Below are 20,341 nucleotides of genomic sequence, written 5' to 3'. Positions count from 1 at the left end.
AAACGGATGCTGAGGGACAGTATATGTAGGAGAGTGAAGAATGCTAAGTGAAGGAAGAGAGAATTAGGGAGAGGGAGGCATGCCCAGAGTTACAAGTTATGTGGAAGGGATAACTATAGCATCTCTTAACCCGGATTTGCCCCAGGTGGCCCAGGAGCACTGTAGTTTAGTCGTTTCTGCGCATGTCGAGGTCTTTTGTCCTTCGGCGGACACCGTTGCCAGCCCCGGCAATGTCTCCGCGCTCGTTGCTTTCGTAGGGTGCGGAGTTCTACCTTTTTTTCCCACGCTTGCCATGGCGAGCCGAGGGGCCCGGCAGCGCCTGAAGGGAAGCGGGGGCAGCGGCGGGGACACGGCCTCGGCCGCCGACAAGCTGCGGGAGCTGCTGTGCAGCCGGGAGGCGGGCAGCGCGGAGCCGCGGCCCGAGTAGGTGTGCGGGCGCGGCGGGGGCGTGGCCGGGCGGAGCGGGGCTGCCGCGGGCAGGGTCTCGCCCGCGCGGTACGGGAGGGTCCGCAGTCTCTTCACCCCGCGCCTCCTGCGGGCCGGGTGCACGCTGGGGCTCAGATGAGACCCCTCCTCCAGAGCTTAGATGAGGCCGCCCCCCAGGGCTTAGATGAGACCCACCCCCCCGCCCTGCCCCCCAGCTCGGGCCCTTGCCGCTAGTGGAGAAACCTGGAGTGCAGGTCTGTGCGGCTTCCGCCCCAGGCCCAGGATTAGTTGGAGAGAGCAAAGAGCACCTTGTATGGCTGTCCCTCACGGCTTCAGTCCCCCCAGGGTCTCGGCCCTTTACTCTTCTGTGTGGGGCCCAGCACTCTCCACACCAGTAGCCTCCTCTCTGTCCAAACTGGGGGGCTACAGGTTAAGACTGCGCCAGGGAGCTGTCAGCGAATGGAATTGGAGGACGCGGTGATGTCCTTTGCACATAGTAGCCTCTGGGCATTTGAACAGACCGGGAAATGAATAAAAGCCATGGAAAGTAATGACCTTGTTAGGAAAAGAAAGGGGAGAAGGAAATGGCAACCCACTCCTGTATTTTTGCCTGGAGAGTCCCGTGGACAGGGGAGCCTGGTGGGCTACTGTCCATAGGGTCGCTCAGAGTTGGACACGACTGAAGCGACTTAGCAGCAGCAGCAGGAAAAGAAAAAAAAAAAAAAACAAAAAAAAACGAACGAAAGCTTGTGGCCTTCAACTGAACAATTTGTTGGTTTGGGATAAGCAGAGTGTCACAGATGCCAAAGAAGAAGTGGACTTTAATGACTAACGTTGATTAAGGTCTTAATTCGTTCTTCACTTATTCTACGCAGAACAATTAACGGTTCACGCTTTTAGGTGACTAACTCAAGTGCTTTGGTGTCTCTTGCCGTGTTGTCCTTTTTGTCTAGTTTTAGTTCTTCTAGTTAGCATGTCCTTCCTATCACATACTTGTGTTTCTGAGCAGGTTATCTGGGAACAAAGCCGGACAAGTCTGGGCACCTGAAGGATCTACTGCTTTCAAGTGTTTGCTCTCAGCAAGGTTATGTGCTGCCCTGCTGAGCAACATCTCGGACTGTGACGAAACATTCAACTACTGGGAACCAGTAGGTGATTTCTCTACTTTTCTCTTTTTGTTCTCAATTTCACTGCTTGGGTCCTTGTTATTAATCAAGATACAAATGATATACAATGTTGAGTTCAGTCAGTCTGTCGTGTCGGACTCTTTGCACCCCCCTGAACTGCAGCATGCCAGGCCTCCCTGTCCATCACCAACTCCTGGAGTTCACCCAAACCCATGTCCATCAAGTCGGTGATGCCATCCAACCATCTCATCCTCCTGACTACTAGTAAAATGACTTTATTTTCACCTCTGTATTCTAAACTGATGATTTACCTAGTATTGAAGGATATAGGAATTTGGCAGTTACACAAAACAGTATAATTTGTAATTTTCTTAAAACATTTTAAAAATCAAAATAATACTTTGAGGTAGTTTAAAAATATTAAGTGCAAAAGAAAAGCAGTAACTCTATTTTCTACATCTTGTGTACAAACACCTGTCCCCAGAGGCAACGACTTTCTTTAAATTTTTTGGCTTTTTTTTTTTTTTTACTGATGTTTACTAAAATAAACAATGTTACTGCATACTATGCTTATATTGCTGTTTCTTGATTTATACATTTATAAGTCTGTTGGACACTCTTTTATAGGAAATTCAGAGGTGAAATTTTCTGATCACATTTTGCATAAAAAAATAAATGCTTAGTGTAGGTAGTTTTAGAAAAATATAAGATATTGAGCTTTCCTGTTTTGTCTAAAGAGTATTTTTTTTAAAAAAATAAGTAGAGGATAAAATCTGAGCTTTCAATGTTGGCCAAACGATAGTCTTACAAGATTTATAGTATCTTAATATATCAGTATTGGGTCATTTTGATTCTTATCCATCCATTAGTTGCAAATCTTGTTGACAATTTCAGCATTTTTGTGTACCTTTGTCTACTTAATATTTTTGCTTAGAAACTTTACCTGCAACCTCTTAACAAGAAGTTTTGGCCAATATAACCCTGAATCCATTCATTTTGTACTTTCAGACACACTACCTCATCTATGGGAAGGGGTTTCAGACTTGGGAATATTCTCCAGCTTATGCCATTCGCTCGTATGCTTACCTGTTGCTTCATGCCTGGCCAGCTGCATTTCATGCGAGAATTTTACAAACGAATAAGGTAAGGGCAGGCCAACTTGGAAGCAATCACAACTGATGAAGAGGTGGGTGAGTCTCTGGAACAGTTTTGTGAAAAAGACAAAATGTATTGGTTGTTAAGACAGGACTTTTTTTTGAAGAAGAATCATTTATTCATTATTCAACAAATATTAATGGAGCAACTTGTATTTGGTAGATGGTTTGTTAAGTGCTGTGAGTTTAACAGTGATCAATCCCCTCCCTCATGAAATCCAGTGAGGAAGACGAACATGGAACAAGTAATTATAAATGCAGTGGGTCTTGGAGGAAAAGTACAATGTGTGATAGGTTAGCGTATTAGGAGAGCTTAGTGTAAATAAAATACTGAAGGATAATTAGGAGTTAACCGAGACCTAACTTGATTACCTTTCAGAAATTTGACTGTGATGTGTCTTTAGTGTGGATTTCTTTGGGTTTATCCTGTTTGGAGTTTATTCAACTTCTTCAATTTTTAGGCTTATGTGTTTTTCAAATTTGGGAAGATTTTGACTGTTACTATTATTTTTTTTAGTAGTTTTTCAATCCTGTCATGTTTCTCCTCTGCTGAGACTCCAATGATGTGGATGTTAGATCTTTTATTATAGTCTCATTGGTCCCTGATGCTCTCTCCATTTTTTTTTTTTTTTCCCAGTCTGTTTTCTCTGTGTTCAGATTGAACAATTTCTATCTTAGGTTTTCCAGTTCACCAACACTTTCTTCTGTCCCCTCCATTCTGCTATTGAGTCTATCCATTGAGCTTTTATTTTGATTATTGGATTTTATCAGTTCTTAAATTTCAATTTGATTTTTCTTTTTATCTTCTGCTTATTTACTGAGACTCTATTGTTTCATTTGTTCCCAGTATGTTTTTAATTGCTTGTTGAAGTATTTTTACAATGGCTCCTCTAAAACTTTGTCAGATAATTCTAATATCTCATCTTGTTTTAGGTATCTATCGATTGACTTTTTCCCTTCAGGTTGAGATTTTCCTGTTTGACAAACAATATTTAGTTGAAACTTGGACATTTTGGGTATTACAGTATGAGATTCTGGATCTTATTCATGGGCCCAGCAAGCTTCCTCTGCACTATTCTGCTTTTCTTATTTAAGCCTCTCTTTTAGCTGGCTTCTTTTGATACCACTACAGCAAGAAAAAGGAGAGGGTTCTCCAACTGTTACTGCCAATTAGGGCTTGAGGTTTGCATTCCCCACTGGTCCTCCACGGATACCACCCAAGTGGTCAGGGTGGATATGCCTCATTACTGCTAGGTTTGAGGGAAGCAGAGTCCAAGATCTCCAAGTGGTCTTCACTGACACTGTGCCGGGAGAGGGAGCTCCTTACCACTGTCAAGGAATCCTTGTCTCCTACCTGACCTTTGATGGTGGAAGTGGAGCCACATTATTTTCTGGGGTGCTTGGCTGGATTAGAGTGGTTATTGTCTAAAAGTTTCTTTCTTTCTGGGCTACCCCTTTCTTGGTCTTATGGCTAGATAGAGCAGGCCTTGATTGTTGTTTTTATGTCTGTGTACATTGGCATTTCTAGTTTACAACTTCTTTAGTTCCAAGTCTGGAACATAGAAGACCAGAGGAAAACCCAGGGAACTTACCACCATGTTGTTCCTCAGGTCCAAAGACCCTAGCCAATAGGTCTGATGCTTGGAGGACAGCGTGAGTGGTGGAGTGGATTAGATGAGACTGAGAGGAAGAGGCCAGGCTTTAGGCAATTAGACTTTCTTTTTTTTTCCAAGTGTATTATGAAACCATCAAAAGTTTTTGACAGAGGAGAGACATGATTGCATTTCCTTTTTAAAATAATCGGAAAGGTAGCACCTGTAGAAGGTGATAGAACTCTATTCCTCTGTCCCTAACTAGTATCAAATTTCTGATTTTTTTTGAACTTATTTGTCAAAGGAAAGATATACAGGAAGAGAGACTTAGTAACAAAATAACAATGCATGTGTGCGTGCATCCTCAGTCGATTCAGTTGTGTCTGATTCTTTGCAGCCCTATGGACTGTAGCCCACCAAGCTCCTCTGTCCATGGGATTCTCCAGGTAGAGTACTGGAGTGGGATACCATGCCCTCCTCCAGGGAATCTTCACAGCCAGGGGATCAAACCCATGTTTCTTGCTCTCCTGCATTGCAGGCAGATTCTTTACCCGCTGAGCCACCTGGGAAACCCCAGAGAGAAATAACAATATGCAGAGCTTAAAATTTCCATTTCCACTTGGATTTCCACTATCACTTCAAATTGTAGCTTCTAGAGTCCCAACTGCAGCATCATAATTCAGAGTAGTAAAGGGTAGATTGTTGCTGAAAGACAGTTTAGTTCAGTTCAGTTCAGTAGCTCAGTTGTGTCTGACTCTTTGCAACCCCATGTACTGCAGCATGCCAGGCCTCCCTGTCCATCACCCAACTCCTGGAGTTTACTCAAACTCATGTCCATTGAGTCGATGATGCCATCCAACCATCTCATCCTCTGTCATCCCCTTCTCCCGCCTTCGATCTTTTCCAGCATCAGGGTCTTTTCAAATGAGTCAGCTCTTCGCATCAGGTGGCCAAAGTATTGGAGTTTCAGCTTCAGCATCAGTCCTTCCAATGAATATTCAGGACTGATTTCCTTTAGAATGGACTGGTTGGATCTCCTTGCTTTGCACGGGACTCTCAAGAGTCTTCTCCAACACCACAGTTCAAAAGCATCACTTCTTCGGCGCTCAGCTTTCTTTATAGTCCAACTCTCACATCCATACATGACTACTGGAAAAACCATAGCCTTGACTAGATGGACCTTTGTTGACAAAGTGATGTCCCTGGTTTTTAATAAGCTGTCTAGGTTGGTCATAACTTTTCTTCCAAGGAGCAAGCGTCTTTTAATGTTATGGCTGCAGTCACCATCTGCAGTGATTTTGGAGCCCCCCCAAAATAAAGTCTGTCACTATTTCTACTGTTTCCCCATCTATTTCCCATGAAATGATGGGACCAGATGCCATGATCTTAGTTTTCTGAATGTTGAGTTTTAAGCCAACTTTTGCACTCTTCTCTTTCATTTTCATCAAGAGGCTCTTTAGTTCTTCTTCCCTTTCTGCCGTAAGGGTGGTGTCATCTGCATATCTGAGGTTACTGATATTTCTCCCTGCAATCTTGATTCCAGCTTATACTTCATCCAGCCCAGCATTTCTCATGATGTACTCTGCATATAAGTTAAATAAGCAGGGTGACAATATACAGGCTTGATGTACTCCTTTTCCAATTTGGAACCAGTCTGTTGTTCCATGTCCAGTTCTAACTGTTGATTCTTAACCTGCATACAGATTTCTCAGGAGGCAGGTCAGGTGGTCTCATATTCCCATCTCTTGAAGAATTTTCCACAGTTTGTTGTGATCCACAAGACAATATGGTAATAATTGGTACCCCTAGACTCCAGTGTTCTTGCCTGAAGAATCCCAGGGACAGGGGAGCCTGGTGGGCTGCCGTCTATGGGGTTGCACAGAGTCGGACACGACTGAAGTGACTTAGCAGCAGCAGTGACAGTTACCTTTACAATTTCTTACCACTCTAAAAAAGGACAGCTTTGTTTTGTCTCCTTATGGGTTGGAGTGTGAATTTCTCTGAACTGTACACTCAGGAATGGGATCCCATGCATATATCCATGGACTACATAATTTCATGGAGCAGTGCCATATTGCTCTCCAGAATGGATATTCAGCTTTTTACTCCCTGCAACAGTGTTTGGAGTTTCAGCTTCCTAACATCTCTTGAGCACTTGATATTTCTGACTCTCTAAGTGTGTGAGATAGTTCTCATTTTTTAAAATTAATTTTTATTGAAGTATAGTTGTTTTACAGTGCTGTTAGTTTCTGTGTACAACAAAGTGAATCAGCTATGCGTGTGTGCATGCTAAGTTGCTTTAGTTGTGTCCAGCTCTTTGCGACCCTATAGACTGTAGCCCTCCAGGTTCTCTGTCCATGGGGATTCTCCAGGCATGAATACTGCAGTGAATTGCCATGCGCTACTCCAGGGGATCTTCCTGACCCACGGATCGAACTGGCTTCACTTATGCCTCCTGCATTGGCAGGTAGATTCTTTACCACTCTTACCACCTGGGAAGCCCTGACTCACCTATATGTATACATATGTCGCTCTTTTTAAGATTTCCTTCCCATTTAGCTCACTACAGAGCACTGACTTTCTTGTGCTATATAGTAGATTCTCGTTGCTGCTGCTGCTAAGTCACTTCAGTCGTGTCCGACTCTGTGCAACCCCATAGACGGCAGCCCACCAGGCTTCCCCATCCCTGGGATTCTCCAGGCAAGAACACTGGAGTGGATTGCCATTTCCTTCTCCAATGCATGAAAGTGAAAAGTGAAAGTGAAGTCGCTCAGTCGTATCGGACTCTTAGCGACCCCGTGGACTGCAGCCCACCAGGCTCCTCTGCCCATGGGATTTTCCAGGCAAGAGTACTGGAGTGGGGTGCCATTGCCTTCTCCAAGATTCTTGTTAGTTATCTATTTTATACATAATAGTATATATGTGTCAATCCCATTCTCCCACCTCATCTGCCCCCCACCCCCTTCCCCCTTGGTGTCCATAGAGAGATGCTTCTCATTTTAATTTATTTTTCTGACAAATAGTAAGATGGAGAATTTCTTCATATATTTACCAGTCATTTAGATTGGTTTTCCTGTGAATTACCTGTTTACATCCTTTTCCTGTTTTTCTTTTACTTATTTATTTATTTTCAGCTGTGGTGGGTCTTCATTGCTGTGCGGGCTTTTTTGTAGTTGCAGAGAGCTGGGGCTTCTCTGTAGGGGCAGCGCACAGGCTTCTCAATGCAGTGGCTTCTCTTGTTGCTGAGCACAGGCTCTAGGGCACGTGGGCCTCAGTAGCTGCGGCTCCCAGGCTCTACAGCCCAGGCTCAGTAGTTGTGGCACAGAGGCTGAGCTGCTCTGTGGCATGTGGAATCCTGGATCAGGAACTGAACCCATATCTCCTTCTTTGGCAGGTGGATTCTTTACCACTGAGCCACCAGGGAAGCCCCTTTGGCTGTTTTTCAATTGAATTTTCTGATTTTCTCTTGTGATTTGTAGTTCTCAATAGTAACCCCTTGTAGGTTTTAGGTACTGGAAATCCTTTCTCCTAGACTGTCACCTATACTAACTTTGTAGTCCTTTCTTTAGTTCTGATAGAGTCAAACCAATTAGTTTTTGACTTATGGTTGGATTTTGGGTCTTTCTAAAAGACATCCTTCACCACAGATCATAAAGATATTCTTATGTATTTTTTCATAGTAACTTTGTAATTTTCTCTTTCACATATAAGCATGCATGTTTAGTCATTCAGTTGTATCTTGACTGTTTGCAGCCCTACGGACTGTAGCCCGCCAGGCTCCTCCGTCCATGGGGTTCTCCAGGCAAGAATACTGGAGTGGGTTGCCATTCCTTCTCCAGGGGATCTTCCCAACCCGAGGATTGAACTTGGGTCTCCTGCATTGCCGGCCTATTCTTTGTCATCTTAGCCACTAGGGAAACTCTCACATATAAGGCTTTACTCCATTCAGTTTTTTTTTTAAATATATAAATTGTTGAAAGATCCAGCTTCATTTTTGGCTATATAGTGAAGTACATTTTCCAGAACCATCTGCTAATTCTTCCTTTTCCTTCTGATTTGTGATATTATTACCATCTCTGTTGTGCATCTCATTTGCATGTATGTTTCTGGCCTTTTGTTCTATGTCTCTGGTTAGTGTGTCAGAGAATACCATATTGTTTTTATTATTATGGCTTTGTAGTGTGGCTGATGAATTTTTCACTTTATCCATTTAAAAATTGTATTTTAAAAATAATTTTAGAATCAGTTTTCCTCTTCCCAAATTCTGGCAGGTTTTGCTTAGGGTCGCAGTGAATTTACATATTAATATGAGAATCAGTGGATTTCCCTAATGGCTTGGACAGTAAAGAATCCGTCTGCAATGCAGGAGACCGGGTTCAATCCCTGGGTCAGGAAGATCCCTAGAGAAAGGAATGGCAGCCCACTCTAGTATTCTTGTTTGGAGAATTCCATGGAAAGAGGAGCCTGGCGAGCTACAGTCCATGAAGTCACAAAGAGTCAGACACGACTGAGTGGCTAAGCATGCATGCGTGACAGTATTTTTGCAGTGTTACATCATTCCATCCCTATTATATATAAATGATGTACTTATCATTTAGTCAGGTTTTTATGTGTCTTTTTAAAAATTGTTTAATTGATTTATTTATTTGGCTACACTGGGTGTTAGTTGTGGCGTGCGGGATCTTTCACTGCTGTGCGCAGGCTTCTCTCTAGTTGTGACCAGTGGGCTCCAGAGCCCGTGGGCTCAGTAGTTGCAGTGCTTGGGTTAGTTGCCCCATGGCCTGTGGATCTTAGTTCCTCTACCAGGATTGAGTCCGAATCTGCTGCATTGGAAGGTGGATTCTTAACCACTGGACCTCGTTTTTCTATTGTCTTTTAATAAAATTTAAAGAATGTATCAAAAAAAAATTATCCATGTCAAGCTTACCCATTCTTTAATTAGGATAATGCCTAGATTCTTTATACTTTTTATTACTGTTATGGATGTGATCTTGTTTTCTGTAATATTTTTAGAAACTCATTGCAGGTATAGGGCTTTCCTGATAGTTCAGTTGATAAAGAATCGCCTGCAATGCAAGAGATACCAGTTCGATTCCTGGGATAGGAAAATCCGCTGGAGAAGGGTTGAGGCTACCCGCTCCGGTATTCTTGGGCTTCTTTTGTGGCTCAGCTGGTGAAGAATCCACCTGCAGTGTGGGAGACCTGGGTTTGATTCCTGAGTTGGGAAGATCCCCTGGAGAAGGGAAAGTCTACCCACTCCAGTGTTCTGTCCTGGAGAATTCCATGGACTTTATAGTCCGCAGGGTCTCAAAGAGTCAGACACGACTGAACGACTCTCACTTACGTTCACTTTCATTGCAGGTATCAGCTAAGTTCAGTTCAGTTGCTCAGTTGTGTCCGACTCTTCGCGACCCCATGAATCACAGCACGCCAGGCCTCCCTGTCCATCACTAACTCCCAGAGTTCACTCAGACTCACATCCATCGAGTCAGTGATGCCATCCAGCCATCTCATCCTCTGTCATCCGCTTCTCCTCCTGCCCCCAATCCCTCCCAGCATCAGAGTCTTTTCCAATGAGTCAACTCTTTGCATGAGGTGGCCAAAGTATTGGAGTTTCAGCTTTAGCATCAGTCCTTCCAATGAATACCCAGGGCTGATCTTCAGAATGGACTGGTTGGATCTCCTTGCAGTCCAAGGGACTCTCAAGAGTCTTCTCCAACACCACAGTTCAAAAGCATCAATTCTTCAGCACTCAGCTTTCTTCACAGTCCAACTCACATCTATACATGACCACTGGAAAAACCATAGCCTTGACTAGACAGACCTTTGTTGGCAAAGTAGTGTCTCTGCTTTTCAATATGCTATCTAGGTTGGTCATAACTTTCCTTCCAAGGAGTAAGCGTCTCTTAATTTCATGGCTGCAGTCACCATCTGCAGTGATTTTGGAGCCCCCCAAAATAAAGTCAGCCACTGTTTCCGCTGTTTCCCCATTTATTTGCCATGGAGTGATGGGACCAGATGCCATGATCTTCGTTTTCTGAATGTTGAGCTTTAAGCCAACTTTTTCACTCTCCTCTTTCACTTTCATCAAGAGGCCTTTTAGTTCCTCTTCACTTTCTGCCATAAGGGTGGTGTCATCTGTATATCTGAGATTATTGATATTTCTCCCGGCAATCTTGATTCCAGCTTGTGCTTCTTCCAGCCCAGCGTTTCTCATGATACTCTGCATGTAAGTTAAATAAGCAGGGTGACAATATAGAGCCTTGACGTACTCCTTTTCCTATTTGGAACCAGTCTGTTGTTCCATGTCCCGTTCTAACTGTTGCTTCCTGACCTGCATATAGGTTTCTCAAGAGGCAGGTCAGGTGGTCTGGTATTCCCATCTCTTTCAGAATTTTCCACAGTTTATTGTGATCCACACAGTCAAAGGTTTTGGCATAGTCAATAAAGCAGAAATAGATGTTTTTCTGGAACTCTCTTCCTTTTTCCATGATCCAGAGGATGTTGGCAATTTGATTTCTGGTTCCTCTGCCTTTTCTAAAACCAGCTTGAACATCTGGAAGTTCACGGTTCACGTTTTGCTGAAACGTGGCTTGGAGAATTTTGAGCATTACTCTACTAGCAGGTGAGATGAGTGCAACTGTGCAGTAATTTGAGCATTCTTTGGCATTGCCTTTCTTTGGGATTGGAATGAAAACTGACCTTTTCCAGTCCTGTGGCCACTGCTGAGTTTTCCAAATTTGCTGGCATATTGAGTGCAGCCCTTTCACAGCATCATCTTTTAGGATTTGAAATAGCTCAACTGGAATTCCATCACCTCCACTAGCTTTGTTCGTAGTGATGCTTCCTAAGGCCCACTTGACATCACGTTCCAGGATGTCTGGCTCTAGGTGAGTGATCACACCATCGTGATTATCTTGGTCATGAAGATCTTTTTTGTACAGTTCTTCTGTGTGTTCTTGCCATCTGTTCTTAATATCTTCTGCTTCTGTTAGGTCCATACCATTTCTGTCCTTTGTTGAGCCCATCTTTGCATGAAATGTTCCTTTGGTATCTCTAATTTTCTTGAAGAGATCTCTAGTCTTTCCCATTCTGTTGTTTTCCTCTATTTCTTTGCGTCAATCACTGAGGAAGGTTTTCTTATCTCTCCTTGCTATTCTTTGGAACTCTGCATTCAGATGCTTATATCTTTTCTTTTCTCCTTTGCTTTTCGCTTCCCTTCTTTTCACAGCTATTTGTAAGGCCTCCCCAGACAGCCATTTTGCTTTTTTTGCATTTCTTTTCCATGGGGATGTTCTTGATCCCTGTCCTATACAATGTCATGAACCTCTGTCCATAGTTCATCAGCCACTCTGTCTATCAGATCTAGTCCCTTAAATCTATTTCTCACTTCCACTGTATAATCATAAGGGATTTGATTTAGGTCATACCTGAACGGTGTAGTGGTTTTCCCTACTATCTTCAATTTAAGTCTGAATTTGGCAATAAGGAGTTCATGATCTGAGCCACAGTTAGCTCCTGGTCTTGTTTTTCTCAACTGTATAGAGCTTTTCCATCTTTGACTGCAAAGAATATAATCAATCTGATTTCGGTGTTGACCATCTGGTGATGTCCATGTGTAGAGTCTTCTCTTGTGTTGTTGGAAGAGGGTGTTTGCTATGACCAATGCGTTCTCTTGGCAGAACTCTATTAGCCTTTGCCCTGCTTCATTTCGTACTCCAAGGCCAAATTTCCCTGTGACAATTGATTTTTGCCTTTTGATCTCAATTTCACTGAATTTCTTTATCAGTTTGTCAAGTGAATTTCTTGGATTCTCTTTCATCTGTCCGTACTGAATTTAGTTTCTTCTGTTCCATTCTTATACTTACTTACTTTGCTTTTTTGCGTCTTTTTGCACTGATCTGATATCCAGTTACTATGCTGAATATTAGTAACTATGGGGCATCATTGTCCTGTTCCCAAGTACAGTTCTTTGATTATCTTGTGTTAGTTTTTGACTTTCTAAATGTGTTTTTGTACTCTCACCAACCAGATGAGTAGTCCTTAAATGTGGATACGTTATACTAAAATTGTCTGTATTCCTAGTAGCATCTAGAAGAGTGATCAGTGCATAGCAGGTTTTCAGTATATTGTTGAATTAATGAATGAATTTGGACATTTGCTGGTCACTTGCTTGGATTCTTTTGGGAATTTTGATTTTTGGTTATAATGATAAAACAGAAAGTACTTTTAAGTTATATGCAGTAGTAGTAATCATAGAATATATTTAAATAGTGCTTATATTCAGAGGTATTCATTTTTCTTAAACATACTAGTTATACTGTAGTAGAAAAGCTACTTAATATGGTTTTATTTTGTTATTTTTATGTTTAAAATTTGTATTCATAAAATTAATAAAACCACATTACAGACATTTGGATGATAGGAGGAAGAATATACATGTAAGTCTCACTAGCCTGAGACAACCACCTTTACCATTTTATTATATTTCTTTCTATTTTTTTCATGTACTTCAGATTTCTATAGCTATAACTGTGATGTATAAATCATATATGTTTTCATTTAGTATTTTGTTATAATTTTATAATAATTTCAGTTATTATAATTGTATGAGAGATGCTTGTCATGTGAATAGGATTTATATGAGAAGAATTTTTCCACTGTCTCTGTAACCATGAACTTTGATCTTTGTAACCATGAACTTTGGTATCTGTATCATGAATAGATATAACATGAAGTAGATGTAACATAATTTAGCCATTTTCCTGTAATTGAACATTTTGTAGTTTTTTAAATAGTTTTTACTAAATTAGTAGAGCTGCAATTAACGTCTTTATGACTCGAACTCCCCTCGTATATTTTGAGTTACTTTTGTGGGCTGAAGTCATAGAAGTAGTCAATAAATATACTTCCATACTTAAATTTGGAGGTATGAACATTTCCATGGTTCTTGATACATACTGTTTTTCAAAAGGATTATACCAATTTATAATTATCACTGACAAATGAGAATGGTTTCATCTTTTAAGTTTTTCTAACTTGTATCTGTGACTTCTGTTTTCTTGTTCTGGGTTTCTTTCAGATTCTTGTCTTTTACTTTTTACGATGTCTGCTGGCTTTTGTGAGCTGTATATGTGAACTTTACTTTTACAAGTGAGTATAAAAACTTTGCTTCTAAAAGTACTATAAGAGCCAAATTGAGCATAGGTTATTTCTCCGATGATAGAAACAGTGTTTAGAAATAGAAGGCATTTTTCTTTTAGCTTCTGATATTATATCTAAAACTCAATTTTTTTTTTAAAGCCAACCATTGGGAAGAAATACTTCTAATTTCCTGAGGTGATAAATGCTGTATCTTCATATTATAATTTCAATTCCGTAAGTGTATATTTGAGTAATACTTTATTTGGTAGGATTTTGTACAGCCTTTTTTTGCTCCTAAGAGATAAATCATGATGTCTCTCTTGCCCTTTTGAGCTTAACTGATAGGAAATTATTTCCATTGTGAGACTCACTGCTCTTATATGTACTCAGTATGATTTTCTTCCGCCAAGTAACTGTTGGTTGAGTGAATATTAGTGAAAATGTTAGGCATTTAAGTATCCCAGTAATAAAAATAGCTACTTTTTTTTTTTTTACATGAAACCTAACAAACATCTTATTTTAAGAATGCTTTAAAAGGTATTTGGACTTAGTAACCATTACTTAAAGTCTTCCCATTGCAAAACAGCCAACAATGTCAGATAAAAAAAGTCCTTTGGTCTTGACTCTGAGTAGAATAAATTAAAAAAAAGAAATCCAGTGCTACCTTTGAGGATTGTAACTTTAAGTTGGTCTTCATATGAATTCAGAACTGAATTCAAGTTACCTACGTGGTCTCCTAAGCCCAAGTTTAGAATTTATTGTAAATTGTTCAGGGCTTATTCCTTGAAAGAAAAGCTATGACAAACCTACACGGTGTATTAAAAAGAAGAGACATCACTTTGCTGACAAAGGTTCGTAGGTTTCTCTGGATGTGAGAGTTGGGCCATAAAGAAGGCTGAGCACCAAAGAATTGATGCTTTTGAATTGTGCTGCTGGAGAAGGCTCTTGAGAGTCCCTTGGATTATAAGGAAATGAAACCAGTCAATCCTAAAGGAAATCAACTCTGAATATTCACTGGAAGGACTGATTCTGAAGCTGAAGCTCCAATACTCTGGAGCCGACTTCAGAGCCGACTCATTGGAAAAGACCCTGATGCTGGGAAAGATTGAGGGCAGAAGAAGAAGAGGGTGACAGAGAATGAGATGGTTGGATGACATCACCAACTCAATGGACATGAGTTTGAACAAACTCCGGGAGATGGTGAAGGACAGGGAAGCTTGGCCTGCTGCAGTCCATGGGTTGCAAAGAGCAGACATGACTTAGTGACTGAACAACAATAGTGTCCCCAGACACCTTTGGAGAAGGCAATGGCACCCCATTCCAGTACTCTTACCTGGAAAATCCCATGGACGGAGGAGCCTGGTAGGCAGCAGTCCTTGGGGTCGCCAAGAGTCAGACACAACTGAGTGACTTCACTTTCCTTTTCTTTCCAGACATCTTGCAAAATCAAAAAGTAAAATTTCTCTAAAGAAGTGGATTCTTAATCCAGTTGTCAAAGAATTACCATAGATAAAGTTCTAGTGAACCAGATTATAATAAAAATAAATGACAAAGCACAGAAAGGAACAGGTCATTATGAGTGAGAGCCAGCAGAGATCATCAATAGAAAGCTGACCTACAAAACTTCATTTATTAGGAATTACTAAAATAAGAATATAAAATAATTATATTTAATATTTTTAAAGAAATAAAATAGGGAATTGAAAGCATGAAATAAAAGACTAATAAGAGATTAAACAATCAATGGAGTGGAAAGGAGCTTACAGAATGGCAGAAAATATTTGCAGATCATATATAGGATAAGTTCATTTCCAAAATGTATAAAGAGCTCTTCTAACTCAGTGGTTTAAAAAAACCTAATAAAATGGCCAACAGGCATATAAAAAGAGGGCAATATCACTAGTCATAAGGAAAACAAAAATCAAAACCACAGGTAGATCATTTCATATCTGTTAGAATGGCTTTTGTCTAGGGAACCAAGGATTTATTATACAATGGAGAAAAGACAGTCTCTTTAACAAGTGGTGTTGGAAAACCTGGACAGCCACATGTATTAGTAGACCAGTGAAGTTAGAGTACTCTCTCACACCATACTAAAAAATAAACACAAAATGACTTAAAGACTTAAGCATAAGACATAACACTACAAAACTCCTAAAAGAGAATATAGGTACAACATTATGTAACATATATTGTACCAATGTTTCCTTAGGTCATTCTCCCAAGGCAATAGAAATAAAAGCAGATAAACACGTGGGGCCTTAAACTGATAACTGCTTGAAAATTTTTTCTTACTATGTTTTAAGTTGAAATAGAGTTGATTTACAGTGTTGTACAGATTTACAAGCTTTTGCACCACAGAGAAAACCATAAACAAAAAGACAAACTACAGACTGGGGGAAAATATTTGCAAGTGATGTGACTAACTGGGGCTTAATCTCTAAAATATACAAACAGCTCCGACAACTCAACAACAAAAAGCAACCCAGTCAAAAAGTGGGCAGAAGACCTAAATAGACATTTCTCCAAAGAAGACATACAGATGGCCAATAAGCATGTGAAAAGATAGATGCTCAACATTGCTAATCATTAGAGAAATTCAAATCAAAAGTACAGTGAGGTATCACTTCACACTGGTCAAAATGGCCATCATCAAAAAGTCTATAAATTATAAATGCTGGAGCTGCTGCTGCTGCTGAGTTGCTTCAGTCATGTCCGACTCTGTGATCTGGAACACGTGAGTTGATACCACTGAAGCTCAGGCGCCCTGCTGTGCAACGAGACGCCACTGCAATGAGAAGCCCTCACACCTCAACTCTAGAGTAGCCCCTCCTTGCTGCAATGAGAGAAAGTTCACACAGCAGTGAAGATTAGCATGGCCAAATATAAAATAATGAATAATTAAAAAAAATATTAAAAAAAAAGAGGGAAATCCTAAAGATATGACAACGTAGATGTGCCTTGAGGATATTGTGCTAAGTGAAATAACTTGCCACAGGGGAGCAAATATTGCACAGTTCCCCTTTCACGAGGTATCTGAAGTGGTTGAATTCATGGAAGCAAAGGAATGGATAGACTTGTGGCTGCCAAGATCGGGGGCTGATGGAAACAGAAAGTTGCTAATCAGTGGATATAATATTTCACTTAACACGAATTAGCTCTAGACATCTGCTATACAACATTATGCCTATTGATACAGTACTGTGTTTTACATTTAAATATCTGTTAAGAGGGTAGATCTCATATTAGGTGTTCTTACCACAATGAACGGAGAAGGCAATGGCACCCCACTCCAGTACTCTTGCCTGGAAAATCCCATGGATGGAGGAGCCTGGTAGGCTTCAGTTCATGGGGTTGCTAAGAGTCAGGCATGACTGAGCGACTGCACTTTCACTTTTCAGTTTCATGCATTGGAGAAGGAAATGGCAACCCACTCCAATGTTCTTGCCTGGAGAATCCCAGGGACAGAGGAGCCTAGTGGGCTGCTGTCTATGGGGTCGCACAAAGTTGGACACGACTGAAGCGACTTAGCAGCAGCAGCAGCAGCAGCAGCAACCACAATGAAATAAAAAAAGATAATGAATGAGACTACAAAAATGACCAGGCAGATTTGAAAAAGAACCACACAGAACTTGTAGAATTAAAAATATAATAATCGATATATAAAATTTAGTGGATAGTTTAAACAGCTGATTTGTTGTTGTTGTTTAGTCACTAAGTCATGTCTGACTCTTTGCAACCAGCGTGCCAGGCTTCCCTGTCCTTCGCCATCTCCTGGAGTTTGTTCAAACTCATGTCCATCGAGTTGGTGATGTCATCCAGCCATCTCATCCTCTATCGCCTCCTTCTCCTCCAGACCTCAGTCTTTCCCAGCATCAGGATATATAACTGATTAGACATTTCTTTTTAAAAAATTTTTTAAATATTTATTTTTAATTGAAGGATAGTTGCTTTAAAATATTGTGCTGGTTTCTGCCATACATCAACACGAATTAGCCATACGTATACATATGTCCCCTCACTCTGGAACCTCCCTCCCACTGCCCACCCCACCCTACCCCTCTAGTTTCTCAAGGAGCACCAGTCAGAGCCCCCTGAGTCACATAGCAAATTCCCACTGGTTATCTGTTTCACACATGGTAGGCTTATGTGTCCATGCTACTCTGTCTATTCATCCTACCCTCTCCTTCCCCCACCAACCCCGCACTGTGTCCACAAATCTGTTCTCTTGATTTGACACTTCTAATAAATAAACCAGAAGATTAATCTGAAGAAATTACTAAGAAAGCAGTACAGAGTGACAGAAGGGAAAAAAAAAGGTGAGAGGATAAAAAATGCTGTGGTAGAGTTGAAAGATCTGATTTATATCTAATCAGATCTAGGAGATTATAGAATAGGGAGAGGCAGTATTCAGAGAAGTAATAGCTAAGAATTTTCCAGAATCAAAGGAGAAAGGACACTAATCCACAATTCAGGAAGCCTAATGTCCTGAGCTGGATAAATAAAAAGTAATCAGGGATACTGTGTAAAACCAAGATTAAAGAAGATCTTACGGGTTGACAGAGGACTAATACAAATCCTACAAAGAAATGTCAAGAAGACCAACAAAAGCCTTCTCAAGAGTCAGAAGACAAAAAAATATGTTCAAAGTTCTGTGAGAAAATGACTGTCATCCTAAAGTGATATATTCAGCTAAATCACCTTTTAAGACCAAGAGCTAAATAAAGGCTTTTCTGACAAAATGAAAAAAATGTCAAAAACCAGAATTTACCATGAACAGATCCTTACAACAAAGAACCTTCTAAAGGATATATTAAGGAAGAAACAAAATTATTTCAGGAAGAATCCCTGTGATACAATTAAGAACATGAGCAAGGAGAGTTAACACATGGTTATATCTGAACAAATATTGACTGAATGAAGCAATAATCACCTCTACTGATGTTTTACGTATCGGGTTGAAAAGACCTATAACACAGAAGTTAAAGGAAGTATATAATTTATTGAGGAACGTTGACTTAGATAACCTTTTGTTAAAACTTTGGTGTGCCTCCTAGTCTTCTTTCCTGATAACTGCCCTCTGTTGAGCAGCTCTGTGCCTGGCACTCTTCTGAGTAATTTGCCATGCATTGTCCTCACAGAAACCTTATGCAGTAAGTATTACCATTATCCTCATTTAACAGATGAGGAATGTTACAGAGATGTTACTAGGCGAGGGTGCCTCTGCTAGTGAGTGGAAGGGCCAAGATTGTAACCTGTGTCCGTGAGGTCTGTTGTTTTTCCATTACACCAGGCTGTTTTCCTACTGATGTTAGACGTAATCTAGCATAGATTATTCTGTAGACATGATCTATAGAAAGTATACATTTACTCTTAGGTACAGAGCTTCTCTTCTGCATAAGGAATAAGAATGTTTATGCACATGAACTTGCTAACGGACCTGTTGAGACAGTCCTGTATTTGACTTCAGATCTTCAGTGTTCTCTGTGATGCAGGCCTGTTTTTGTGCTTTAAATTGAAATTTCCATCCTGAAGGTCTGCTGTGTTGATAGTCTTTGCCTTCCCTCTAGGGCTGTGTGTAAGAAGTTTGGGCTGCATGTGAGTCGAATGATGCTAGCCTTCTTGGTTCTCAGCACTGGCATGTTTTGCTCGTCATCAGGTAAGGAAAAGAGCAGGTGAGGGCATAAAAGGTTCACTGACATTTTGCAGTTGCATCAAACAGAAGAACTTGTCCAGATGTAGGTTATATTTGTATTACACGTCAGTAATTTCCAGAGTCCTATGATCTCCCCAGGTGGCTCAGTGGTAAAGAACCTGCCTGCTAATGCAGGAGACACAAGAGACGTGGATTAGATCCTTGGGTCGGGAAGATACCCTGGAGGAGGAAATGGTAACCCACTCCAGTATTCTTGCCTCAGAAATCCCATGGATAAGGAGCCTGGTGGGCTACAGTCCATAAGGTCGCAGAGAGTTGGACACAACTTGAACATGCACGCGGGGGATTATCTTCATGACCTTGATTGACCTTTACAACAATCCTATGATAAAAGTCAGATAAATATTTTTTCATTTTTGCAAGTTAGCACACTGAAACTTAGAAAGGTGAAATGACTTGCCAAGAGTCAAAGAATTCATAAGTGGTAGAGCTGTTATTTTCATCAAGTTCCTTTCTTTTACATTATTATATATATTTTTTATCATTGCAAGGCTGGAAAACAGAGGCATCCACTGCCTTTCTTTGCTGTGGAAGGAAAATAATTTTATTTTGCTCAAGGACTTCCCAGGTGGCGCTAGTGGTAAAGAATCCACCTGCCAATGCAGGAGACATAAGAGACACAGGTTTGATCCGTGGGTTGGGAAGATCCCCTGGAGAAGGAAATGGCAACCCACTCCAGTGTTCTTGCCTGGAGAATCCCTTGGACAGAGGAGCCTGGTGGGCTACAGTTCATGGGGTTGCAAAGAGTTGAACACAACCGAAGTGACTTAGCATGGTTTCAAAGACCCTGGTCTTGATGGTTCTATTTTATGCCAGTTACTTGCCATGAATTCTATAAAAGTACACATCTTCTGTTGAATTCTTTTTTTTTTTTTTTTACAGTAAGCTTCTGTAAATTTAGAATAAAATCCTTAATGTAGAGTGGTAGCTTTCCAGCTGTGCTGCTTTTGAACCTTTGTGTTTTTGACCTGCGCCAGAATGACCTGTTCCTAAAAGGTAGCCTGTTCCCAGTTACCCAGAAAAATTTAGTTACTAGATGTAATAATTATCTGAATTTTAATTTTGACTTGTGTGTACCAGAATCTAGTACACGTATTAAATATACACAAAAATAGTATCTAGTGTAAAAGTATTGATATATACTTATTTTCCTTCAATGATTGTATCTTAATCCACGTTCTA

The 20,341-nt window shown here is 40.7% G+C and overlaps 1 protein-coding gene across 2 annotated transcripts in view; it reads left to right on the top strand.

The window, feature by feature from the left end:
• Positions 1-214: 214 nt before the first annotated feature.
• The window catches only part of ALG9 (ALG9 alpha-1,2-mannosyltransferase), a 113,264-nt gene continuing 93,137 nt past the window's right edge, over positions 215-20,341 (top strand). The window contains exons 1-5 of one of the 2 annotated variants that reach the window (XM_005215881.5): positions 215-423; positions 1,436-1,574; positions 2,562-2,696; positions 13,382-13,452; positions 19,014-19,102. In XM_005215881.5, the coding sequence (XP_005215938.1) occupies positions 293-423; positions 1,436-1,574; positions 2,562-2,696; positions 13,382-13,452; positions 19,014-19,102 (565 nt within the window). In that variant the 5' untranslated portion in view covers positions 215-292. Of the gene's footprint in view, positions 428-1,435; positions 1,575-2,561; positions 2,697-13,381; positions 13,453-19,013; positions 19,103-20,341 lie in introns of both variants that reach the window. The other variant, XM_024975743.2, reaches the window with a different exon arrangement.

Source organism: Bos taurus, chromosome 15 (assembly GCF_002263795.3).
Source record: "Bos taurus isolate L1 Dominette 01449 registration number 42190680 breed Hereford chromosome 15, ARS-UCD2.0, whole genome shotgun sequence".
Classification (NCBI taxonomy): Eukaryota; Metazoa; Chordata; class Mammalia; order Artiodactyla; family Bovidae; genus Bos; species Bos taurus.
This window is presented reverse-complemented; position numbering and strand designations above follow the sequence as displayed.